At 42.5% G+C, this 22,735-nt stretch overlaps 1 protein-coding gene across 1 annotated transcript in view; it reads right to left on the bottom strand.

The window, feature by feature from the left end:
• The window catches only part of mcm8 (minichromosome maintenance 8 homologous recombination repair factor), a 194,227-nt gene that overhangs the window by 436 nt on the left and 171,056 nt on the right, over nucleotides 1-22,735 (bottom strand). Inside the window, exons 8-27 of the mRNA XM_077614176.1 lie at nucleotides 5,841-6,013; nucleotides 5,200-5,493; nucleotides 5,058-5,123; nucleotides 4,900-4,982; nucleotides 4,693-4,842; nucleotides 4,258-4,355; nucleotides 3,999-4,197; nucleotides 3,840-3,925; nucleotides 3,075-3,220; nucleotides 2,748-2,822; nucleotides 2,556-2,685; nucleotides 2,441-2,471; nucleotides 2,238-2,375; nucleotides 2,098-2,158; nucleotides 1,644-1,724; nucleotides 1,259-1,454; nucleotides 960-1,182; nucleotides 680-889; nucleotides 529-605; nucleotides 1-190 (exon numbers count right to left, since the gene is read on the bottom strand). Coding sequence (XP_077470302.1) covers nucleotides 1-190; nucleotides 529-605; nucleotides 680-889; nucleotides 960-1,182; nucleotides 1,259-1,454; nucleotides 1,644-1,724; nucleotides 2,098-2,158; nucleotides 2,238-2,375; nucleotides 2,441-2,471; nucleotides 2,556-2,685; nucleotides 2,748-2,822; nucleotides 3,075-3,220; nucleotides 3,840-3,925; nucleotides 3,999-4,197; nucleotides 4,258-4,355; nucleotides 4,693-4,842; nucleotides 4,900-4,982; nucleotides 5,058-5,123; nucleotides 5,200-5,491 — 2,532 coding nt within the window. The 5' untranslated portion in view covers nucleotides 5,492-5,493; nucleotides 5,841-6,013. The remainder of the gene's footprint in view (nucleotides 191-528; nucleotides 606-679; nucleotides 890-959; nucleotides 1,183-1,258; nucleotides 1,455-1,643; nucleotides 1,725-2,097; nucleotides 2,159-2,237; nucleotides 2,376-2,440; nucleotides 2,472-2,555; nucleotides 2,686-2,747; nucleotides 2,823-3,074; nucleotides 3,221-3,839; nucleotides 3,926-3,998; nucleotides 4,198-4,257; nucleotides 4,356-4,692; nucleotides 4,843-4,899; nucleotides 4,983-5,057; nucleotides 5,124-5,199; nucleotides 5,494-5,840; nucleotides 6,014-22,735) is intronic.

Here is a 22,735-nt window from a genome sequence, read left to right on the forward strand (position 1 = left end):
CTTTATGTTGAGCCTCTCTGCTAGAGATCGAATAGCCTGCAGGGTAAACTGGTTCTCATTGGTCTGTTGGGCATGCGTGTGGAGAGCAGTAATAAGTCGTTTGGCGGCTCCGCGGTGGCTCATGCCTCTGCCCAGCTGAGAACGCTGAAAGTCCAGATTGCCCAAGCCGTCGGAGTATGTGTCAACAAGACTGCACAAAAAAACACGCAACGGCACTGAGAAAAAGTATGCATGTTTGTGTTAAACTTTTCAACGTCAATAGAAGTCTCTGAACATTTGTCAGTTTTTTCAAAGTGACATCTCAGAGTTCCATGGCCAATGTCAAATTATTAATTAAATAGTTACATTTACAATTTTGGTTGGCTAAAAAAAAACTATATTTTAGATTTCAGTATGTACAAAATATGGGTAAATCAAGATTTCAGTCCCTAAATATTTGTGAGATTTTTGTTGCCGTGAATGACATCAATTCCTAAATACTGCATTCTCAATGTATATTGGGAAACCTCACCGCTATTCCTACTGTACCTGTGTTTCATAATTTCCACCACATCTTCCGCGTGGCTCTTGTTGGCCGTCTCGCTGAGCTCCAGCCTGGCTCTAGCCTGCATAGGTGCAACCATAACACAAAATTATTTTCAATACAATCAGACCTATAGAACAACAGATTGCCGATGACCTCAGTGAGTCTGATGAGGGACTCCAGTTGGCGTGTCGTGATGGGCGTGGAATCGGCGGCTCGTGACTGGGACCTCAGCGATAAGTAGAAGTCCTGAAGCGTCTGCGCCGCTTCGGGCGAGAGGGTGGGGTGAACGTAGTGGCGAGCGTAGCTGAAGTACTTCCTCAACAAGCCCACCGGGATAAGGTTGGTGGTTTCCCCTCCTGGTATCTTGAAAAACAAACTATTATAAATGAGTGCTCAAGAAATACACCGAATTAAAATGGGATTGACGCTTTACCTGTAAACGCGCCGACAGCGGCAGGTCCGAGTGTTCCAACAAAATGGAGGTCTCGGTGTCGTCCTTGCTACAGTTCCTGGTGAACACGGCGTTGGCGGTTCTGCCTCCTCCGCAGGCCCGGTTCGCCATGATGTGCTCGGACAGACGGCGGTCGTGGGACTCGTCCGGGATGTCCAGGAGGAGGAAGACCACGTCGAAGCGGGAGAGCAAAGGCGAGCCCATCCTGACAACGAAGCAGCGTTAACTGCGACAAGCGACAATACATAGAATTGCGATCGCCGCTCGAGGGCTGGACTCACTTCAAATTCTCCGAGACGGTCTTGTTTCGGTTGTAATGGCCTCCGATGGGGTTGGCGGCGGCGACGACGGACGTTCTGGCAGGCAGCGAAGAAACGATTCCGGCTTTTGCCAGACTCACAGATTGTTGCTCCATGGCTTCCAGCAAGGCCTGCTGCTGGTTACCCAGCTTGTCAAACTCGTCAATGCAGCACAAACCTGCACCGAGGGTGTGTGCTGACTTTAAAAAAACTGTTTTTCTCCACTATTGCATTTAAAAAAAATCAAAAGCAGCATTTCAATTTATAAAACGAGATTCTGAGAGTATGCATTTAATAAAGATGTTGCCCCTTAAGATGTGGGCAATTAGTAAAAAACATAGATGTATGTTCTCCCTTGCATTCCTACCCTGGTCAGCCAACACCAAGGCTCCCGCCTCCAAAGCGTAATCTCCACTTCCTGGATCTCGGTATAAACTCACTGTTAGTCCTAAAAAAAAGAGAATCCACATATGAACTAGCCCTTAGATTTTGGGTCATGCAGGCCACAATATTAAAATTTGGTATATAAATGTGGGAGAGATGACCCCAAAATGAACCCAGGCAAAATGGATTAAAAATTAACTGTCACCAATGGACTGCCAATGAGTTCCCAATTAAGGGTAAACAAAAAAATGGAAATTAACCTTTTTTTCCTCCTCTTTTTTGACAGTGCCATTTACACAGAAGAGCACCGTGGAGAAAGGTGGGAAAATACTCACTTTCCGGGCGTTTTTTAAATATTTTTTTAGGCAAAGTGTTCCAGATCAATTAAGATTTCAAAGCTTAATGTGATTTATAATAACTGTAAAGAGACACTTTACCTGCAGTGCTTGTGCTGTTGCCACATACATAGATCCCTCGAGGAGCCACGTTGCACACAGCCTACCAATGCGAATCCAATTATTTGGTTATTAAAAAAATGGAAGAACAAGTTTGTCTCCAAAGCACGGACGGAATCAACCTGTAACATCTGACTCTTGCCCAGTCCGGGGTCCCCCACCATCAGGACGTGGGGGTCTCCTCTGACCGGGACACTGTTCTTGCCCGTGTGCTTTTGCCGCCCTCCGAACAACACCAACACCAGCGCGGCTTTCACCATCTGGGAAGACGAGTAAATGAATGAATGTGACGGGTCGTCTGAAAAAGAATGGACGTTGTGCTCACCAGGTGGCCGTAGATGGCGGGACACAGAGAACTGGAGAGAGCAAAATAAGAACACGTTTACAAATGTTAACAAAGATGAAGGTATAGTTTGACTTCATACTCAAATAATATTTACTGGACAAAAAGTCTGAGAAGGTCCGGCTGCGACTGGATCTCCTGGATGGCGTAGAGCTCCTTCAGGGTAAACTCCTCACCTCCACCGCCGTTCTCAGGCAAGTTAGCTCCTCCTGACTTGGACTGCTTACCTGCATTTCATGTTCACGTGTGGTTGGTGAGGACGCTGCGCTTATTAGAACTTGAACAGCACCTTTTGTGTTGCTGACTGACGTGGCCTCGATGTAGAGCAGGAACATGCATTGGTCCTTAGTCCATCTGGAGGTGCCTGTGTCACAAATGCAAGATTTCTAGGCTGTAATTACAGCACTTAATCCACATTTTAAACTCAACAGTAGGAAAAGCATTCCATTTTTTTAAATGCCTGACATTATACAACAGTGATGATGGTCCTCCTACCATCCCATATAAACATACATATACTACATTTATTGTACTACATAACATATCAACCAAATTGTTATTCAGTGAAAAGCACAAGATTAAAGTGTAAAAATGGTCTGTTTCTGTGTGCATCCACCATCATTTGTCACTCTAACAATTCCCGTGACAGTCACGGTATCGCCCGGAACGCAGCTGTCACAGAGGTCAGCGGTCAAGTGGCACTCGGCGGTGCGTGGGATGCGTCCGGCCTCCCTCTGCTCACCGCACACCAACTCCTGCACCCTGTCACCACACAGTGAACGATATCAGCCAATTAACAGCCTTCTGTCAACATTGTGTTGTTTATCTGAAGACAACAGAAACGCAATTATTCATTCGTAGAGTCCGGCTGCTGCAGTTGAGTCACTGCTGACCTAACAGTGAGTAAAGTGTGACATCTAGTGGTATGATACTAAAGCAAACTGTGTTCCACAAAAAATGTCTACTGCATGGGTGTCCAAAATTTTGTTTCCCCAAAATCAAAGCATGCAGGACCATCTTGAAATCATTCCACAAAAAAAGATTAGGTTTTAAAAATTTATTCATTTTTAACTATGAACCCATTGGCTGCCTTTGACGGCAATAGATGTACAATCCAGTTTCACTGATCATTCGATTGCTGCCAGCCCCCCAGTCAAACTGGATTTGACGATTATCGTCGTCAATGGCAGTGAATAGCTCCAGTGAATGCAAAATTGCAACTGACCGTAAACTGAACTCAAGCTTCTTGTGCGGGCCGTATTAAACCATAGTCATAATTTTCTAAGGCCAATAAAAACTGGGCAGCGGCCCATCATTTGGCAATCCCTGGTCTACTTAGTAAGACACATACGATTCGGTTGAATAGTTTATATATGCTTACTTGATAATTTGCCAGTCGACAGTGTGTGTAAGAGGAGAACTCCGTCTGGCGCTAAACGCGCGACCGCGGCAGTCTGGCTGGATACACTGCGAGACAACACACGAATGACACTTTTCAACCAAAAACAGTGTATGTGTTGTATGTATGCATCTTCCTTACTTTAGTAGGTGTCGCATACTTCCCATGCTGCAGAGGGAGTGAAAGTGTGCTGGAACATGTCATGCATTGGAAGGCCAGCCTGGTGCATTGAGGCCTAATGTTGCTCACCCGGACCACGGTGCCCCTCACACATACCAGGCAGCCAAACACACTTGCGCGCAGGGTGCGCAGCGGAGTCAGTGGCTCGTAGTTGTACAGCCTGTAATAAAGTCAGTATGTAGACATTATTTTTTATATTGACAGTAGCTTTGGAGCGCACCTAGCACTAATGTGAGGGATGTGGATGATGGGCACGGTCGCGGGAAGCTCATCCCCGGGCAGCTCGGCAGCTTGTTGCTCCAAATCGACAGTCAACACCTATTTGTTTACGGAGAGAAATACGTAGAAGCTTTAAAAATAAATAAATAAATACCTTATGACTTTAACCAAATAATAAATTACTTGTTGCAACTTCATATGTTGCAGACATGGCAGTTAGCACAGTTTATTTTTTTTTAATTTGACACTTTTTTTATTTTTTTTTTTACTTCACCAATGCAAATAATTATATGCAACATTTATTATAGACTATGGCATGAAGTGACAGTGGAAAGCTTTGGTCTTGCCAATTCTGTCCCCTCAACTATATTATAAGGTCTCATTTTTCTAGTCTTAAGCACATTAAATGAGAAAAAGTTAAGAAGCATCAGTGTACCTGGTGAATGGCCAATCCCAAACAATTAAGGATAACCTCCGGTTGTTTCTTCAACTCGTTGGTCAAATCAGGTAGCGCTCCAATCACCGTCTCGTTCTTGGTCAGATCGACGTAGTCCACTAGCACACTGCCTTGACGCTCAATCTCGTCCTGTAACGCGCAGCAATTCACCTCACCACCCCAGGGCACTACCAGTCATAAACAAACCTTGTCGTAGAGGTGAATCTTGGAGGCAAAATACTTCTCAAAGACTTTGATCTTCTCCACGCTGGGCGCGCTCTCGATAAAACCTGACGTGAAGACGAATCACAGATTTTCACATGCATACCAATCAACCTGATGTCTATTTTCTTCTTAAATAATACCTTCAGTGAAGTACAGTGGCCATCCTTTGTAAGGGCACAGCACATCTAGAGTGGCTTGGTGGAGACCTAAAAAGTATTTTATTCGTCGGTTGTTGTTCACAACACGAGGAGATACTTTCACACCAAATTTCATGAAGCTCACCTCTCTGTGTGGCAGAGAAAGGACTTGCCGACACCCTGTCATCACCTCCAGGTGTTCCTCCGAGGTGTCCTCCACTACGACCACCCCCTGAACCTCCTCTCCAAGGTCGACCCCTCCATCCTCCTCCGCCCCTCCATCCTCCATTGTTTCCTCCCCTCCAGGCTCCACTGGTGTTGCTTCCTCCTCTCCATGCTCCACCGCCATTCCCTGGTCCTCTCCATCCTCTACCATTTGCTCTCCAAGAACCATTCCCAGCCCTCCAGGAGCCCCTTCTGGAGTCCTGTCCACTCATTCCTTGCAACAACAAAAAAGATGTTTAAGCTTAGATACACAGTTGTAAAGTAATAGTTACATTTTGTCATACTGTTAACAGTATGTCACACAAGCTACATGTGAAAGAATGCTTATGATTATTGTTATTTCCCAGGAATCAAATTTTCTTCCATAACCACGGATGTATTAAAGTTAATCCAATGCGTCTCCGCTGTAGGTAGTAGTTAACATCAAGTACTGAAATAGTCAAGTTGTTAGTGAGCGTCTATCGACCTTATGGACAGATAATATTAATAGCAGCGCATTTAAGTTTGGAAAGTGCATGATCTTAAAAAAAGCATGCAATTGTAATAACTGCAAACACCTACTTCGAACGAGTACTATTATCTCATGGTGACCAAAAGTGCCCAAGATGCCAAACAAACGCTGATGTTTTCAAGTGGACGCGGTGTCAAACTTCCCTCCGCTCATGAGGTGTTTCTTCTTCTATGCCTTATTTAGTCGCTGGCTCGAGACCGCCGACTAGTGGAAGGATATAGAGCTGCAAAATAAATAAAATAAAAGCAAGTTTAAAAAAAAATACTGGTAATATGATTTGATAGATTAAGAATAAACATTACATTTATATATCTCATCTCATGTTCTGAACACAGTGAGTATCTAATGTAATTATATATACACATATAAATACATTTATATATACATACATATATATACATATATACATATATATATATACATATACATATACATATATATATATATATATGCATATATATATATATATATATATATATATATATATATATATACATACATATGTATATATACATACATATGTATATATACATATATATATATATATATATATATACATACATATACATACATATACATATATATACAAATATACATATATACATATATACATATATACATATATATATATATATATATATATATATATATATATATATATATATATATATATATATATATATATATACATATATATGTATGTATATATATGTAGATATATGTATTTATATGCATATATATACATATATATATACATATATACACATTTTATATATACGTATTACATTACATACTCACTATGTCACTATGCGTTTTGAATACTGCTGCTAATTCCCAGGTTTGAGCTCATGCACACACAAACCGATCCAACGGAATAAAAAAACTCTCCTGAAGCAAATTGGATTGCTAATCAACACCTCACAGTGTGCTTGCTCTCTGCAGGCTGCAATCACAAGAAAGAAATGGATAAAAGTCAAATCCCTAAACCTCAAACCCTCTGCAAACTTGGCTGCTAATGTTCCCACCCCACAGGACTTGTTTGCAATTTGAGCAGTATATTAACCTGATGACACTTGTTGCCTCTTCTCCTTTGAAAGGAAGTCACCTCTGTCTTTTAGTAAAGAGCAATTAAGGACTCTGGCAAGCTCCCATCTCATTTCTAACCAAATCAGAAGCCCAATTTGTTCTCTGTGCACTTTAAATGCACATTGCCAAAGCATGCGTCTTTATTTTCATGGAATATAAAAGCACAAAACATAAACAGAAAGGATACCAGTACTGACATAAATAGTGTATTCAACACATACATTTTCCCTTTTGCTCATGCTTTTGCCTCTGTTCGATGAGTGTCAGATCAATTGCTCATTGTTCGTCTCAGTGCGCGGTATTGGTCCTTTTCTTTGTATGCATCCTATTCTTAGTTGCCGCCAGTGGCTCTTTGTCTGACATCAAACCCAAACTTTTTCCCTCCCTCTCGCCTCATTTCGACCGTGTTTGGGTCGCCCTGCCTTAAATTTTGATCTACTTCACAGGGATTGTAAAAATAGAAGCATAACACCTTCCATACACAAACACTGTAGCAAAATAAAAAAGACCGTCTACTGCACAGGTGTCAAAGTGGCGGCCCGGGGGCCAAATCTGGCCCACCGCATCATTTTGTGCGTCCCGAGAAAGTAAATCATGTGTGCCGACTTTCTGTTTTAAGATTTCCTGATTTTCCCCTTTTTAAAATCAATCATTGCAATATTTTCAATCCAATTTTATTTCGTTTGTGTTTTTAGTTCAAAGCGCATTTTGTAAGATCTAAAATAAATATATAGATATTTTCCGTTTTCCACTTTAATATTGAACCTAATTAAAAAATATATTTTGTTTCCATTTGAAATGAAAAACATGTTTAAAAGACATTTTCCATTACTAAAAAAAAGCTCAAATAAACATTGCTTTCGATCTATAAAAACAGACTATTTAAGGGCTTTTGATCCAGTTCTTTTAATCCAATTAAAAAAATATCCAAATATTATATCTAAAATGGTCCGGCCCACATGAAATGGAGTTGACGTTAATGTGGCCCGCGAACCAACCCGAGTTTGACACTCCTGGTCTACTGACTTATGACTACTTGTTAGGGCATTTCCAGCAGAATCTGAAACATCAACCCAGAACCTCATCGTTAGGCTCTCCAATGTATTCAAGTCCAAAAACCGCAAGAGTGGTCTGATAATTCACAGCTTTGAAGTCAATCTGGTTGGGTGGGCTACCATCTACCAAATACTGATCCTCAGTTGCTGGACCACAGCTCAGGGCAGACACCATGACAGACCGAGCAGTTCCTTGTTCTCCTTACAAGTGATCTTCAAAGATACAAATTGATCTGGAAAGGAGAAGCAGGGCGGGTGGGAGTAAAGGGGTCGTACAAAAAAAAATTCTCCCCAGAATAGTTTCTTTTGTAGCTTTCAGATGGCGTGATGTGTAATTTCCCAGGAGCGCAAATCGAAAACAGGGGGCAGGGGGTTCGGAGACTTCGTGTGAGTCACAACGGTTTGCTGGCTGTGCCATTGTTTCTTTTAAAAGGCTTCTAATTGTGGGACTTGATTGTATTTTTATTACCCAGGATAAAAGCGTGCGTGTTATGCGTGCATGAGTGTGTGTTCTGTGCATGGATATGCATGTTTGAGTAATTCTAAATAGTGTTTCTGTAGGGGATATGCATTTTTGTATGTCCGTGTGCATGTATTTGAATACATGCCACGTGCACAGGTGTGCATGTGGATACCTGTGCATTCATGTGTGATGCCTGTGTGTTTGAAAAGTGTTATTTTAATATTGTATGACCTAATTTGGCGTTATTGCAGTTATTTCTCTCTACTTTTTTTGGTATCACGTCAGTTAAGTGCATTAGATATTACAGTATAGTCCTTCTTATTTTATTATAGCTCAGATATTGTCTTTTACAATTGTCTTTGAATTGAACTCGAGTTTTCAAAGTGAGAATAGATCATATTTTCCCCTCATCACATCCCATGCAAGTTAAACAGGCATCTGCACCAAGCCCGAGGACCACTTGAGGGCACAACAATCCCACTGCAAAGCAGGCCTAAACCTTCTTTTTTTCCCCTCTGCCTTTTTAGTGACCTACATCTTTCTCTTTTAACGACTCTCCCTATATGTGTTGTGCAGGCTAATTCCACCTAAAGCAATTTAACAGTGCCTTTTATATCTCTGCGTTTACAATCTTGAACTTTTTTTTGGTACTCATTGTCTTTTTTTTCCCCTTCTCTTCTACCATGCCTTTTTTTGTTCCATTAACTGTTGACTTTGGAAGAAACAATTCCATTTTAGTACCATTTTACAATTCCTAAATATTAGTCAAGGGAACAGAAACGGCTCTTCGGAATTGTACGGTAATGAGTAGTTTAAATCTGTGTCGGCTCATACATTTTCAATGGGATGGGTCCGCATTGGAGTCGTGGTGAAGCAGGAGCCTATCTCAGCCTCAGATGTCTTTTTGTGACAGGGCATGACATGTATAAACAAACAAACATTAACATGACACCCAAGGATGATTTTGATTCTTAAAGAGAATGCTTTTTTATGGAGGAATTGTGGATGGAAGCTGTAGTTTGTTGTGCTTCCTTGACATAAAGTTTTGACACACAGGTTATGCTAAAATCAAAGAATGACACACGGACTGAACTTAAAGATTGACATATGGACGGAATGTTGGCCAAAGCATTAAGAAACGGCCAGGAATTTGACCTTAAGGTTGACATGTGGGTTTAAGCTTGATTCAAAGATTGACACCTAGACTGAAACTCATTTTGAAGATGGAAACAAAGATTGACCTGCACTTTGTCCAAACATTGACAGGTTGGATGAACTTTGATGCAATGGTTTGATCCAAATTTTGACACAAGAGCTGATTCTCGAACCAAAGCTTGACCTATAGCCTAAGTCTTGATCCAAAGATTGACACACGGGTTAGGCCTGACCCAAAGATGAACCCATGACCCAAAAGTTGCAACATGGGTTGAACTATGACCCCAAAAACTGACACATGAACATAACCTTGACCTAAAAATCAATACATGGGATGAACTTTTAACCCAAAGACTGACACATGGAATGAACTGTAGCTCGAAATTTAACCATGTCCAAATCTCATCTTGAAGATCAAAATTTGGAATTTGACATAGGATCAACACAAAAAAACGTTAGTTAAATTCCATCATAGCACATATTACAGTCAAGGCCCAGCTCATGTGTCAAATTTCACTATTCGATCCTACCAACAATCTTTTTCTTCATTCCATCGCATTACTTCCGGCTGCACCGCTTTCTATACGTTGACACGAGCACCTACATTTCAGCCTGTATGTGTTGCCATGGAATTTTAATGTGCCCAGTCCTCACAAACTCTGGAGCTGGCCCAAAAATCTTCAAATAAACACACACACACGCACACACACATTCAGTCATGTAATTTTGGGACATATTACTTTGCCCTTGGCGCAATACACGGGAGGGTGTCGTGCAGCGGGAGACCCGTCAAAGCACCGAGAAACCGGGGAGAAGGGAGGGGTACTCGGGGGTCCCGACGGCTTGGACATTCGGTGGACAGCGGGGTGCAGTCCTCCCTCCTTCACCTGCAGTCACACTAACTAAGCAGCCCTAGCTGCCAGAGACACAATTAATTCTGCCGCACTCCATTAGCCAATAGTTGCCCTGCTGTGAGGAGACGAGGGAAAGTTTCACAAGAGAAGGAGGAGGAGGAGGCTGGGAGGAGGAGAGGACGGAGAGATAAGCCAAGGAGAGGATGAATGAGGGCGGATGAATGCAGTCGGGGACACGGAAAGTGATGTCACCGCTTTACTGCAGTAGTTCTGTCTGAGAGGATTTAAGGCTGTGCCTCCACATGAAAGGAGTCCCCCACATTTTCTCACTTCACTTTTCATAAATTCACCAAAACAGACTTTCATTTTTAAAACCCAACTAAAGGTCCACTTTATTAGATTTGGAGGGCATGCCAGAAATCTTTGGCTGCCACGCCTTCCCAAGGGGAAATGGATTAGACGTCTAATGTCGTCGATGCTGATGAGTAAAGATGGCCAAATCTGCAGCCAAAGCGATATAACAGAACAGAAAAGTAGTGCAGCAATTGGTGTCAGGGAAGTAGACTAGTACTTTGATTCATTGATTTATGGCATTCTGTCCCATGACCCAAGAAATGTAATCTAATCATGACAGTAGTAAATCGATTTGTGACTGAATTTGTAACTCAAAAAACTAATTATAAGAGGATGGTAAGCAGCGTGGATCTTGTGATTCTTTCTATTGCCTTTTGGGGGGGAAAAAGTTAAAAACTCACGAATATAATTTTTCTTAAGATTTTCCCTTCAAAGTAACACATTTGTACTCCCTATTAAAACCATGAATATAGAGGTGAAAATTGTGAACCAGGGGGCGGCTTATACGCGAGAAATTGTCAAATTCAACAATTTTAAGGCAATTTTAAGGGTGCGGCTTGTGCGCGGGGTGGCTTATATGCAAGAAAATACGGTAAATCTCATAATGAGGCATCATGATGCACTCATAAGTCCAGGTACCACTGCATTGGTAAAACCGAGGTAAGAAATACTGCTGACTTGACACGTATCAACTGCTAGGAGAAAAATGAAGCAAAACAAGCCAAGTCCGGTGGTGGTCCGCATTGGCCGGTCTTGCTCGCTAAGCGAGTGCTTCTAGTAATGCATGAAAGCTTTAGCTGGTGCAGAGGAGTTTGTAGGAATGTCTGGCTGGAGGGAGGTGGCACATTAGTGTCTGCAGCGCCGCAGGGCAGCTTTCACGCAGGCTTACGACCCCCGTGCTATAGGTGCATTTTCCTGGGACGCTGATGATGGACTTTTCCTGGAAGTTAGAGTTATTATTTTTCTTCCTGCGCTCCTGTTTTGCTCTATTTAGTCGCACTGAGCACACGGCTTATCGCTGATTCACTAATGTGACTTGCAGACATCGGTTAAAGATGGCCGGAGGTATTGGAATTCTCAAAAGCGTGGATTTCGGTTGACTTGTTTTTTGCTCCTACCCACGGATTTATATTAGTATACGTATCACAATGGTAGGTGGAAATAAACACAGGCATTTATTCTATGAGTCAGTAAAGAGAATGGATTACCGAGTATGTAAGTGGTCTCTAAATGGCAGGTGTGGTAGTACGTAAATAAAAATAATACAAATCATTTTGGTGCACTTATCAATTGTTTGAGAATGTAAAGGTTCGCCTCTCAGCTTGATGGAAAGAAGCAAGATGATGGTTGTCTTCTATGTAATAACACCTGTTCCATCATTATTTTCAGATTTAGTCTTCTTGGAGTGCAGGCTCTTTTCAATGAGCCATTTTAGACTATTGTATGCTTTTTCTTTGCCATGGCAACTGTTTTGTAAAAGGCCCATTTTTCAACAGGATTGGGCTATATATGAAGTTATGCATGGTTGAACTAGAGCACGATTTGGCACTGTTATTTTATTTTAACAGCCACCTAATGTAACAATCAGCAGGGAAATTCGTTTTTGGGGGAATTCTCCTAAGGAAACCTTTTAGGTCTAAATTAGTATTCAATTAAAAAAAATCACATTCTCTATACTTCACCAAGTATAGTTGATTAAACAATTAGTAGACAAAATCATTTTGACAAAGGCACTTGATAAAACAAATGGACAAAAATGCTAACCAAACTAGGAAAAATCGAAAACCTATTTTCCTTAATCTCCTGGACAAATAGAAAACAAGATACAGTGGTACCTCGACATATGATCTTAATCCGTTCCGGGACTGAGATCATATGTCGAGGTTTTCGTAACTCGAACGGACGTTTCCCATTGAAATGAACTAAAAACTAATTAATTCGTTCCAACCCTCAAAAACCCCCACCAAAAACAGGATATTGGATTGCAAAAAATGTTTTATTTCTTCTAATTCGCCATCTATTAACAAAGTAACACATAACTAGTGGTTTAATAGTAATAAAATGTGTTTAATAGAAGTAAAATTAGACGAATTTTGCGGAGGGTAGAGACATACACGGAAGCGGGATTGTTCGGGGGACAACGCACTCGTAAACGAACAAACAAATTTAAATTAACTTGGATTAATATATACAGACACTCAAACATACGTTTAATGTAACTTTACACAAAACTGAATTCTAATTTTGTTTTCATTTTTTTTTACCTTCGTTCTGGCCGGGTTAGTTGTTTGCCACGCCTCCACCCTCACGTTCGCTATCGATGGGCTGTTTGCTGTTGTATTCCCTTCAAAATATTCCAAAAATGATGCACACAAATGTCCTCACAATAGGATAACGCACGACCACTTGCCAACGAGAAGTAGTCTTGAATGAGCGATCGCGGGAGCTAACAGGCTAAGGAAGGAATAACAGGAGATGCAACAGCTGAGCTTACCCACGTATTGATTGTGGGTGATGAAGTTTTATTCTGAGAAAGGGTGCCATTGGCTATCGGTGTTGTGTGCACAAGTATACTTCATTACCCAGAAAGCCCTCTTTTTGCCCTTGCATGCCTTTGCTGGTCCATGTGTAGCGGAAACTCGTCTGAATCAAAATGTAGGTTTTCCTAAAGAGCAAAGCTTTCCACAATACTAGTGTCCTGCGAGTGCAATCAGTGGATTGGCGTCAGGTGCATCTTGTAGCCCAACCCCCGCTCCTTCAAGTTTGTCAGCCCGCTCGCTGCTGGATGATTTGAACGGAAGGCTGCTCTCTCTCCCCCCCCCCCACCCCCCTCCCTCCCTCCCACAGCGGCCCAACCCCTGTCCATTCAACTTTTTCACCTATGTAGTATGTGCCTTTGTCACCTTTGCAAAGATAAACTGTCAAGAGTCAATTCAAGACTTTTTTTGGACCTATTTGAAACATGAGCCATCAAAGTGCCAACTTTTGACCATTTTCACCCATTTATTATTTCGTTACCTCAGCAGAGCCAAGAACATCATAGGGGACCCTTACCACCCTGGTCACAATCTGTTCCAGCTGCTGCCCTCTGGCAGACGCTATAGGTCCCACAAAGCACGGACAAATAGGCTTAAGGACAGTTTTTTCCCCACATCCATCAGGAATCTAAACTCGCGCTAACATAACACACATTCCCCTCTGCGGTATATGAACAGATGTTTGGTTGGTGATCTGCCTCCTACTAGCTGACTGAGGAAAGGTAAGTGGAAGACAGTGGAAGGTAAGCGCGAGGTAAGCGACCTGTATCCTCAACAGCGGAATGACAAATTACAACTCCGTAACATACACTTATTAGGTCTTTTGCCGATTAAGCGTAGCTTATGGAGAAGCACCATCAATTTCGTCACACGCAGTTTCTGCGTGTGATGACAAGCAGGCTTTTTTGTGTCGTGATAATGACGACAGGGCCTATGTCCGATTATTATTATTAAGAGTGCCCTGATGAATGATATTTCACCCATTTGGTTATAAACGAAGCTGTGTATGATGACAATAAAGGCTTTTGATTTGATATAAAGGCGTAACATCCCATAAGACTAGGCTTTTATATTCAAACGATTCCACAAAATGTAGGTTTTCATAAAGAGGAGAGCTTTCCACAATACTAGTGTCCTGCGAGTGCAATCAGTGGATTGGCGTCAGGTGCTTCTCACAGCACAACCCCCGCTGGTTCAACTTTGCCAGCTAGGTCGCTGCTGGATGACTTGAACGGAAAGCTGCTCTCTCCCCTCCCTCCCTCCCTCCCTCCCACAGCGGCCCAACCCCCGTCCATTGAACTTTTTCACCAATGTATGTGCCTTTGTCACCTTTGCAAAGCCACCCCTGCCTGGTATAAATTGTCAAAAGCCAGTTCAAGACTTTTTTGGACCTATTTCAAATGTGGGCCATCAAAGTGCAAACTTTTGACCATTTTCACCCATTTAAGAGTGCCCTGATGAATGATATTTCACCCATTTGGTTATATACGCAGCTGTGTATGATGACAATAAAGGCTTTTGATTTGATATAAAGGGCTAGCATCCCATAAGACTAGGCTATCATTTCAAACGATTCCACAAAATGTAGCTTTTCATAAAGAGCAAGCTTTCCACAATACTAGTGTCCTGCGAGTGCAATCAGTGGATTGGCGTCAGGTGCTTCTTGTTTGGGCCCAACCCCCGCTGGTTCAAAGTTTGTCAGCTCAGTTGCTGCTGGATGACTTGAACAGAAAGCTGCTCTCTCCCCTCCCCCCCTCCTACAGCGGCCCAACCCCTGTCCATTCAACATTGTCACCTATGTATGTGCTGGATGGCTCGGAAAAGGAAAAGCTGCCTGGTATAAAGTGTCCAAGCCAGTCCAAGACTTTTTCTGGACCTATTGAAAATGTTGGCCATCAAAGTGCCAACTTTTGACCATTTTCACCCATTTAAGAGCACCTTTGTTGAATAATATTTCACCCATTTCATTTCACGTTGCTGTGTATGATGACAAAAAGGCTTTTGATTTGATATAAAGGCCTAGCATGCCATAAGACTAGGCTATCATTTCAAACGATTCCACAAAATGTAGGTTTTCCTAAAGAGCAAAGCTTTCCACAATACTAGTGTCCTGCGAGTGCAATCAGTGGATTGGCGTCAGGTGCATCTTGTAGCCCAACCCCCGCTCCTTCAAGTTTGTCAGCCCGGTCGCTGCTGGATGATTTGAACGGAAAGCTGCTCTCTCCCCTCCCTCCCTCCCTCCCTCCCTCCCACAGCGGCCCAACCCCTGTCCATTCAACTTTTTCACCTGTGTAGTATGTGCCTTTGTCACCTTTGCAAAGATAAACTGTCAAGAGTCAATTCAAGACTTTTTTTGGACCTATTTGAAACATGAGCCATCAAAGGGCCAACTTTTGACCATTTTCACCCATTTAAGAGTGCCCTGATGAATGATATTTCACCCATTTGGTTATATACGCAGCTGTGTATGATGACAATAAAACTTTTGATTTGATATAAAGGCCTAGCATCCCATAAGACCAGGCTTTCATTTCAAACGATTCCACAAAATGTAGGTTTTCATAAAGAGCAAAGCTTTCCACAATACTAGTGTCCTGCGAGTGCAATCAGTGGATTGGCGTCAGGTGCTTCTCACAGCACAACCCCCGCTGGTTCAACTTTGCCAGCTCGTTCGGTGCTGGATGGTTTGAACCAAAAGCTGCTCTCTCCCCTCCCTCCGTCCCTCTCTCCCACAGCGGCCCAACCCCCGTCCATTGAACTTTTTCACCAATGTATGTGCCTTTGTCACCTTTGCAAAGCCACCCCTGCCTGGTATAAATTGTCAAAAGCCTGTTCAAGACTTTTTTGTACCTATTTCAAATGTGGGCCATCAAAGTGCCAACTTTTGACCATTTTCACCCATTTAAGAGCGCCCTGATGAATGATATTTCACCCATTTGGTTATATACGCAGCTGTGTATGATGACAATAAAGGCTTTTGATTTGATATAAAGGCGTAACATCCGATAAGACTAGGCTTTTATATTCAAACGATTCCACAAAATGTAGTTTTTCCTTAAGAGCAAGCTTTCCACAATACTAGTGTCCTGCGAGTGCAATCAGTGGATTGGCGTCAGGTGCTTGTCGCAGCCCAACCCCCGTCGCTTCAAAGTTTGTCAGCTCGGTCGGTCGCTGCTGGATGACTTGAACGGAAAGCTGCTCTCTCCCCTCCCTCCCTCCCTCCCTCCCTCCCTCCCACAGCGGCCCAACCCCCGTCCATTGAATTTTTTCACCTATGTATGTGCCTTTGTCACCTTTGCAAATCTAAACTGTCAAGAGCCCATTCAAGACTTTTTTTTGGACCTATTTCAAGCGTGGGCCATCAAAGTGCCAACTTTTGACCATTTTCACCCATTTAAGAGTGCCCCGATGAATGATATTTCACCCATTTGGTTATAAACGAAGCTGTGTATGATGACAATAAAGGCTTTTGATTTGATGTAAAGGGCTAGCATCCCATAAGACCAGGCTTTCATTTCAAACGATTCCACAAAATGTAGGCTTTCATGAAGAGCAAAGCTTTCCACAATACTAGTGTCCTACGAGTGCAATCGGTGGATTGGCGTCAGGTGCTTGTCGCAGCCCACCCAACCCCCGTCGCTTCAAGTTTGTCAGTCAGCTCCGTCGGTCGCTGCTGGATTGCTTGAGCAAAAAGCTGCCGCCAGCCACAGTGGCCCAACCCCCGTCCGTCCGTCCGTCCATTCAACTTTTTCACCTATGTCTGTGCTGGATGGCTTTGCAAAGCCACCCCTGCCTGCCTGGTGTAAAGTGTCAAGCGCCAGTCCAAGACTTTTTCTGGACCTATTGAAAATGCTGCCCATCAAAGCGCAGACTTTAGACCATTTGGACACATTGAAGAGCACCTTTATTAAATGATATTTCACCCATTTCATTCTACACAGCTGTGTGTGATGACAGTAAAGGCTTTGGATTTGATATAAAGGCGTAGCATCCCATAAGATTAGGCTTTCATTTCAAACTACAGTGGTACCCCGACATACGAGCATTTCGAGATACGAGTCAAATTTGGAGATACGAGAAAGCCCGGTGGCCAAGACATGAGAGGCTGTTTAGGATTTTAGCGCACTGTCTTTTTTGCCGCATCTCTTTGGTGTATAACAGATATCTACGAGCACTGGGCGGAGCGCTGCATTTTTTTCACCGTTTTTTTTCCGTCACTCAGCGCGAATGGTGGAGCCATGGCTAATACGAGCAGTATAGTATATTACTTCTCGTTGGCTGCTCATAAGAACATCAGGGGCACTGGCTCTCTCCCCCGCAACTCCTCGTGTAATATCTCTGGTCGCAATTATACCTCTTTTTAACGTCTCTGCGAACACTGAGCGGGCGGGGCGTTGCATTTTTTCAGTGTCCCTCCCCCTTAGCCTGTTAGCTCCCGTTAACGAAGCAATCGCTCATCCAAGACTACTTCTCGTTGGCAAGTGGTCGTGCGTTCTCCTATTGTGAGGACATTTGTGTGCATCATTTTCGGAATATTTTGAAGGGAATAGTACAACAGCAAACAGCCCATTGATAGCGAACGTGAGGATGGAGGCATGGCAAACAGCTAACCCGGCCAGAAGGTATAAAAATGTAAACCAAAATTAGAATTCAGGGTATAAACATGTAAAACAAAATTAGAATTCAGTTTTGTGTAAAGTTACATTAAATGTATGTTGGAGTGTGTCTGTATATATTAATCCAAGTTCATTTAAATGTGTTTGTTCTGTTACGAGTGCGTTGCCGTGGAAATGTTCGTTCGAGTTACGAGAAGATGGACATACGAGCTCAGTCCCGGAACGAATGAAGCTCGTATGTAGAGGTACCACTGTATTCCTACTTTTACATTTTGAGCGTTGCTGTCGACGATGTGAAGATTCAAAAATAGGAATTGTTCTTGGCTCTCTGTCAAAAAGGTGTCGCCGAGCCGTGCAGTAGCTAGCATATGCTACGGAGCAGGGGTGGTGGGCAAACTATTCCACAAAGGGCAGCAGTTTTTTTCCCCCCCACATCCATCAGAACTCTAAATTTGTGGTAACACAACACACATTCCCTTCTGCGGTATATGAACAGATGTTTGGTTGGTGATCTGCCTCCTACTAGCTGACTGAAGTAAGGTAAGTGGAAGACAGTGAGAGGTAAGCGACCTGTATCCACAACAGCGGAATGACAAATTACAAGTCCGTAACTTACACTTATTTAGCTCTTTTGCCGATTAAACGTAGCTTATGGAGAAGCACCATCAATTTCGTCACACGCAGTTTCTGCGTGTGATGACAAGTAGGCTTTTGTGTTGTGATAATGACTACATGGCCTATGTCCGATTATTATTATTATTATAAATCGTTCAGTGCTCATAGATATCTGTTATACACGGAAGAGATGCGGCAAAAAAGTGCGCTACAATGATAAACAGCCTCTCATGTCATGGCCACCTGGCTTAGTCGCATCTCGAAATTTTGATCGTATCTAGGGCGAATTATTTGATCGAAATTTTAATCGTACCTCGAGCATGTCGTAGGTAGAGCTGATCGTAGGTCGAGGTACCACTGTACATCAACATTTTGTTTTTTCCATAGAATTCCTCACACAAGTATTTGCTGTCCATTCTTTTCTGGTTGAATTTTAACAGCCAATCCATCATCCAATGGACAAACAGAGTCCTATCGAAGTTGTTTTTGGAATTGTTTCAGTCCAAAAGTCTGGAGACAATCCCTGGTGTCAACAGAGGAACTCGCTGTGCATTTAGCCGACATTATTCTCACACTGAATTACTCCACCGTCCCCCCAGCCGCTTCCCCCCCTCTTCCATTCTATCTGGTTCCCTGCCATCTGTCTGTTTGGGCGCCTGAAGTGCTGCTTGCTATTTAGATGATTTAGTTGGAGAGGGAGAGAGGGATTTCATTAGCTGTTTACCTGCGGGCCTCTGGTGCCGCGGGTGCTGTTCGGGCGCTTTATTAAAAAAGGGAGCCGGTGGACGGGCGCGGGGGATCAGCGGGTGAAGGTTCGGCCCCGCGCATCTGGCTGCGAGTGCGAGTCCTTGGGGAGGAGCTTCATTTCATCCTTTTATTTCTAATCCTTCAGGTCGAGGTGTGCTTCTTGTCCAGGTCTGCTTAGAACAAACCCGTGACAAACTTGTTTGACACTGTGAGGGGATTTTTGTTTGGCTTCTGAGTTCCTTCCAAAGGGAAAGAAGAATGCAACTGTTGACCTGAGGGCCATGGCAGCCTTTAGCTCTTTTAGTAGTTGTTAACAACAAGACACTCAAGGGATAATTGTCTGCCTACACTTTTACTTCATCTAAGTAATAAATACGTACTATACATTTTTAGCAAGTACCGTATTTTGCTGTTTAATATACCCCCCATTTAATATACCCGGGTATATTAAACGGCAGGGGTATATTAAATGGCGCACAAACGGGAAGGTACGATCCACTACGCACTCTTTATGCCGTGACGGGGTGCATCAATGTTTTGCAGACTAAAACTACTTACTGCTGAATAAAGTCTGACTTGGAATTTTAATGAACTTAAGCATCTATAATTATGCCCCCATGAACACCATACAAATCTTGCCAAAAAAGCTGAGTAGCCGTTTAATATACCTGGGTATATGAAACGGCAATTTAGCTTTTTTGGAGTATATTAAATGGTGCACAAAGGGGAGGCTCAAAAAAGCAAAAATCATTTAATATACCCGGCCGGGTATATTAAACGGCAAAATATGGTACTATATTTTTTTATCAAGTACTACTACTACCCATACTGGTCACTTTCTGAAGTACTAGCTTTTATGGAACTTTTTCTTGACTAAAACACACGCAAAAAAGAAACAATTAAACCACATTCTTTGTAAGCTCTTGGACAAAAGACGTTCAAAAAGTGCCTGGTTCAAGATTTAACTGGACAATAGTTGACCCAAATACAACAAAAACAACCTAAAAAAGTACTAACACTCAAACAAAAGCACTGGGAAACAGAATTTGACCAATGCAATGGTGTACAATGACTTTTTTGGGCGGAAAAATATGCAATGCAATGCAACCAAATGCCTGAACGAAAATACTGCAACAATACGAGCAGCGTATCATATTTCCGGGTCATCATTAGATTGCAGTGTAGTCTAAAGAGGGTCACGTCTCATCATTCTAGTGCCCTGCTCTTATTCCCAGTCTTTGACGACTTTCACAATAACTACGTCTGAAGAAGTCATCCTCGATGTCAGTCAGCCAGCATAAAGGAAGCCGAGCGTTCCTCGTGGCGTTCCGCGGAAGAAGCTGCGCTGACTGACAAGAGGCCTACTGGAAAGGTTGCACTCTGGGAGAGGCCTCGGAGCGAGCGGTGCGGCGACGGGGTGGTCGCCTTGGGAGGGCCCCCTCCGCCCCCATCCATCCCCTCCTGCACAAAAAGGCGCAGCTGGAGTGGAAACATCTCAGAAACCTGGCTTCGCTTTGCCCTCATGGCATCCATTTTCCTCCCCGGAACCTTTTCCCGTGACCTATTCTCCATTCTCCTTCTCCTCCCACCTGCGCCTCTGTCCTCCCCCCTTCCCCCTGAGCGCCCCCTTCCACCCCTGTAGCCCCTTTCTGTCATTTTTTCTCTCCCTCAGCCACTTGTCCACCCCGAGTGGCGCCGCCACCTTTCCATCTTAAGCTGCTTTTTCAGCCCCAGCAGGTTTTCTCTGTCAACCTTCACCCCCCCTGAAACCTTGAAAGGCTCATCCTGTCTCTTCACCTTTACTCGCCCCACCTCGTTCTCCTCCTCCTCCTGTCAATCAAAATGGCTACGTGACCCACTTACATTGAGCGAGCTGTGCTCCTCGGCCACAAAATGCTCTCATCTGGGTTTGTCTGACAACACTGAGTGTGATGACCTTCACCTTCAAGCGAACTCTGTCTTAAACAAATGAAAACAGGTTTTGTTTACTCTCTTTTTTTACCAGGCTCTTTTAAGCTTTGTGCTTTTCTATTTTTTTTAAATCTGTGATGATCTCTCGTCTATTGCCAGAAATTTAACGTCCATGGAGGAAATACAAAATGTTTTTTGTTGCTGGTTTGAATCTAGTCCAACACTGTGAATTCAAAACTAAACGCACATGGATAATAATGGATAATTTCAATATTATTTTTTATTCTACATGTATTTGAAATGGAAATGAAAGACTTAATACAAGTAAACAAATGAAAAATACGGTAGTTTGTTGATCGAATGGTATGTAGTTGTCCTCTTTTTTTTCTAAAGTCAGTTCCTGATAAATTAAACTACTGACATGTTAACACAGCAAGTTAATATGAACAAATGTTTACTAAAATAGGTAGAAATATAACCAAAGTTAAATTCATTGTAAAGGTTAAAGGGAAAACGAGTTTTGAGTGTCTCCAGTGGTTTTAGTGACTATTTCAGAGGAACTTTGTATTCGCAAAAAAAAAAAAAAACCCTTTCTTGGTGCTTTTGTTTCTGTACGAGTGTATGGTATATTAAAAAATAGATAATTTAATTTTAATTTTCTTCAGTTCACTTTTTACAGACTACAATTTGACCATTCCACTCATTAAGGGCTCTTTGCTTTAAAGTGTATCTCATGAATTGGCTATTAACAAGCACATGAACCAAGTGAGACTATTTAGCTCTGAACTCTTCCCAAAAGAGAGAGTCTTCCTTTGTGTGACGACATTCTCAACTAAACTGGTGAGCAGTGAAGGCATTGAGGAGCCCACACGGCCCTCCTCAACTGAAATGTTTCTATTCAACACTCCCACTCAACCTTTGGCTTCCATCTGTATCAATGAATTGCTCTGGTGCTGATTCATACTGCAGCCTCTTCTGTCTGAGGCTGAAAATGAAAAGATGAACAGCTCCTTCATGTCTTTCTTTCACTCGAGAGGAATGAAAATTAGGCAGCGTTGAAAAGGCCGTGCCGTCGTTTAACTCCTTCATTTCGCTGGAATGACACCATTACGGTAAAGCACCTCCGAAACAATCCATTCAAAACGCAGTAGAATTGTTTTGTAATGAGAGGCAACGTCGACATTTGGTCATTTTTTGATTGAGTTTCCAAAGAAACTCATTTGCATGTTATTGTAAACATTGGAGATTTCAGGTTTAAGCAATTTGGGTAAACATAAACTCAATGGTTAACGACGAAGAGATGCCAACCTTCTACCTTTTAGGACACGTGTCAAAGTGGCGGCCCGGGGGCCAAATCTGGCTCGCCGCATCATTTAGTGTGGCCCGAGAAAGTAAATCATGAGTGCCGACTTTCTGTTTTAGGATCAAATTAAAATGGAGTATAGATGTATATTAAATTTCCTGATTTTCCCCCTTTTAAATCAATAATTGTAATTTTTAATCATTTTTTTCTGTGTTTTTAGTTCAAAAATTATTTTGTAAAATCTAAAAA

Source organism: Stigmatopora argus, chromosome 11 (genome assembly GCF_051989625.1).
Source record: "Stigmatopora argus isolate UIUO_Sarg chromosome 11, RoL_Sarg_1.0, whole genome shotgun sequence".
NCBI lineage: Eukaryota > Metazoa > Chordata > Actinopteri > Syngnathiformes > Syngnathidae > Stigmatopora > Stigmatopora argus.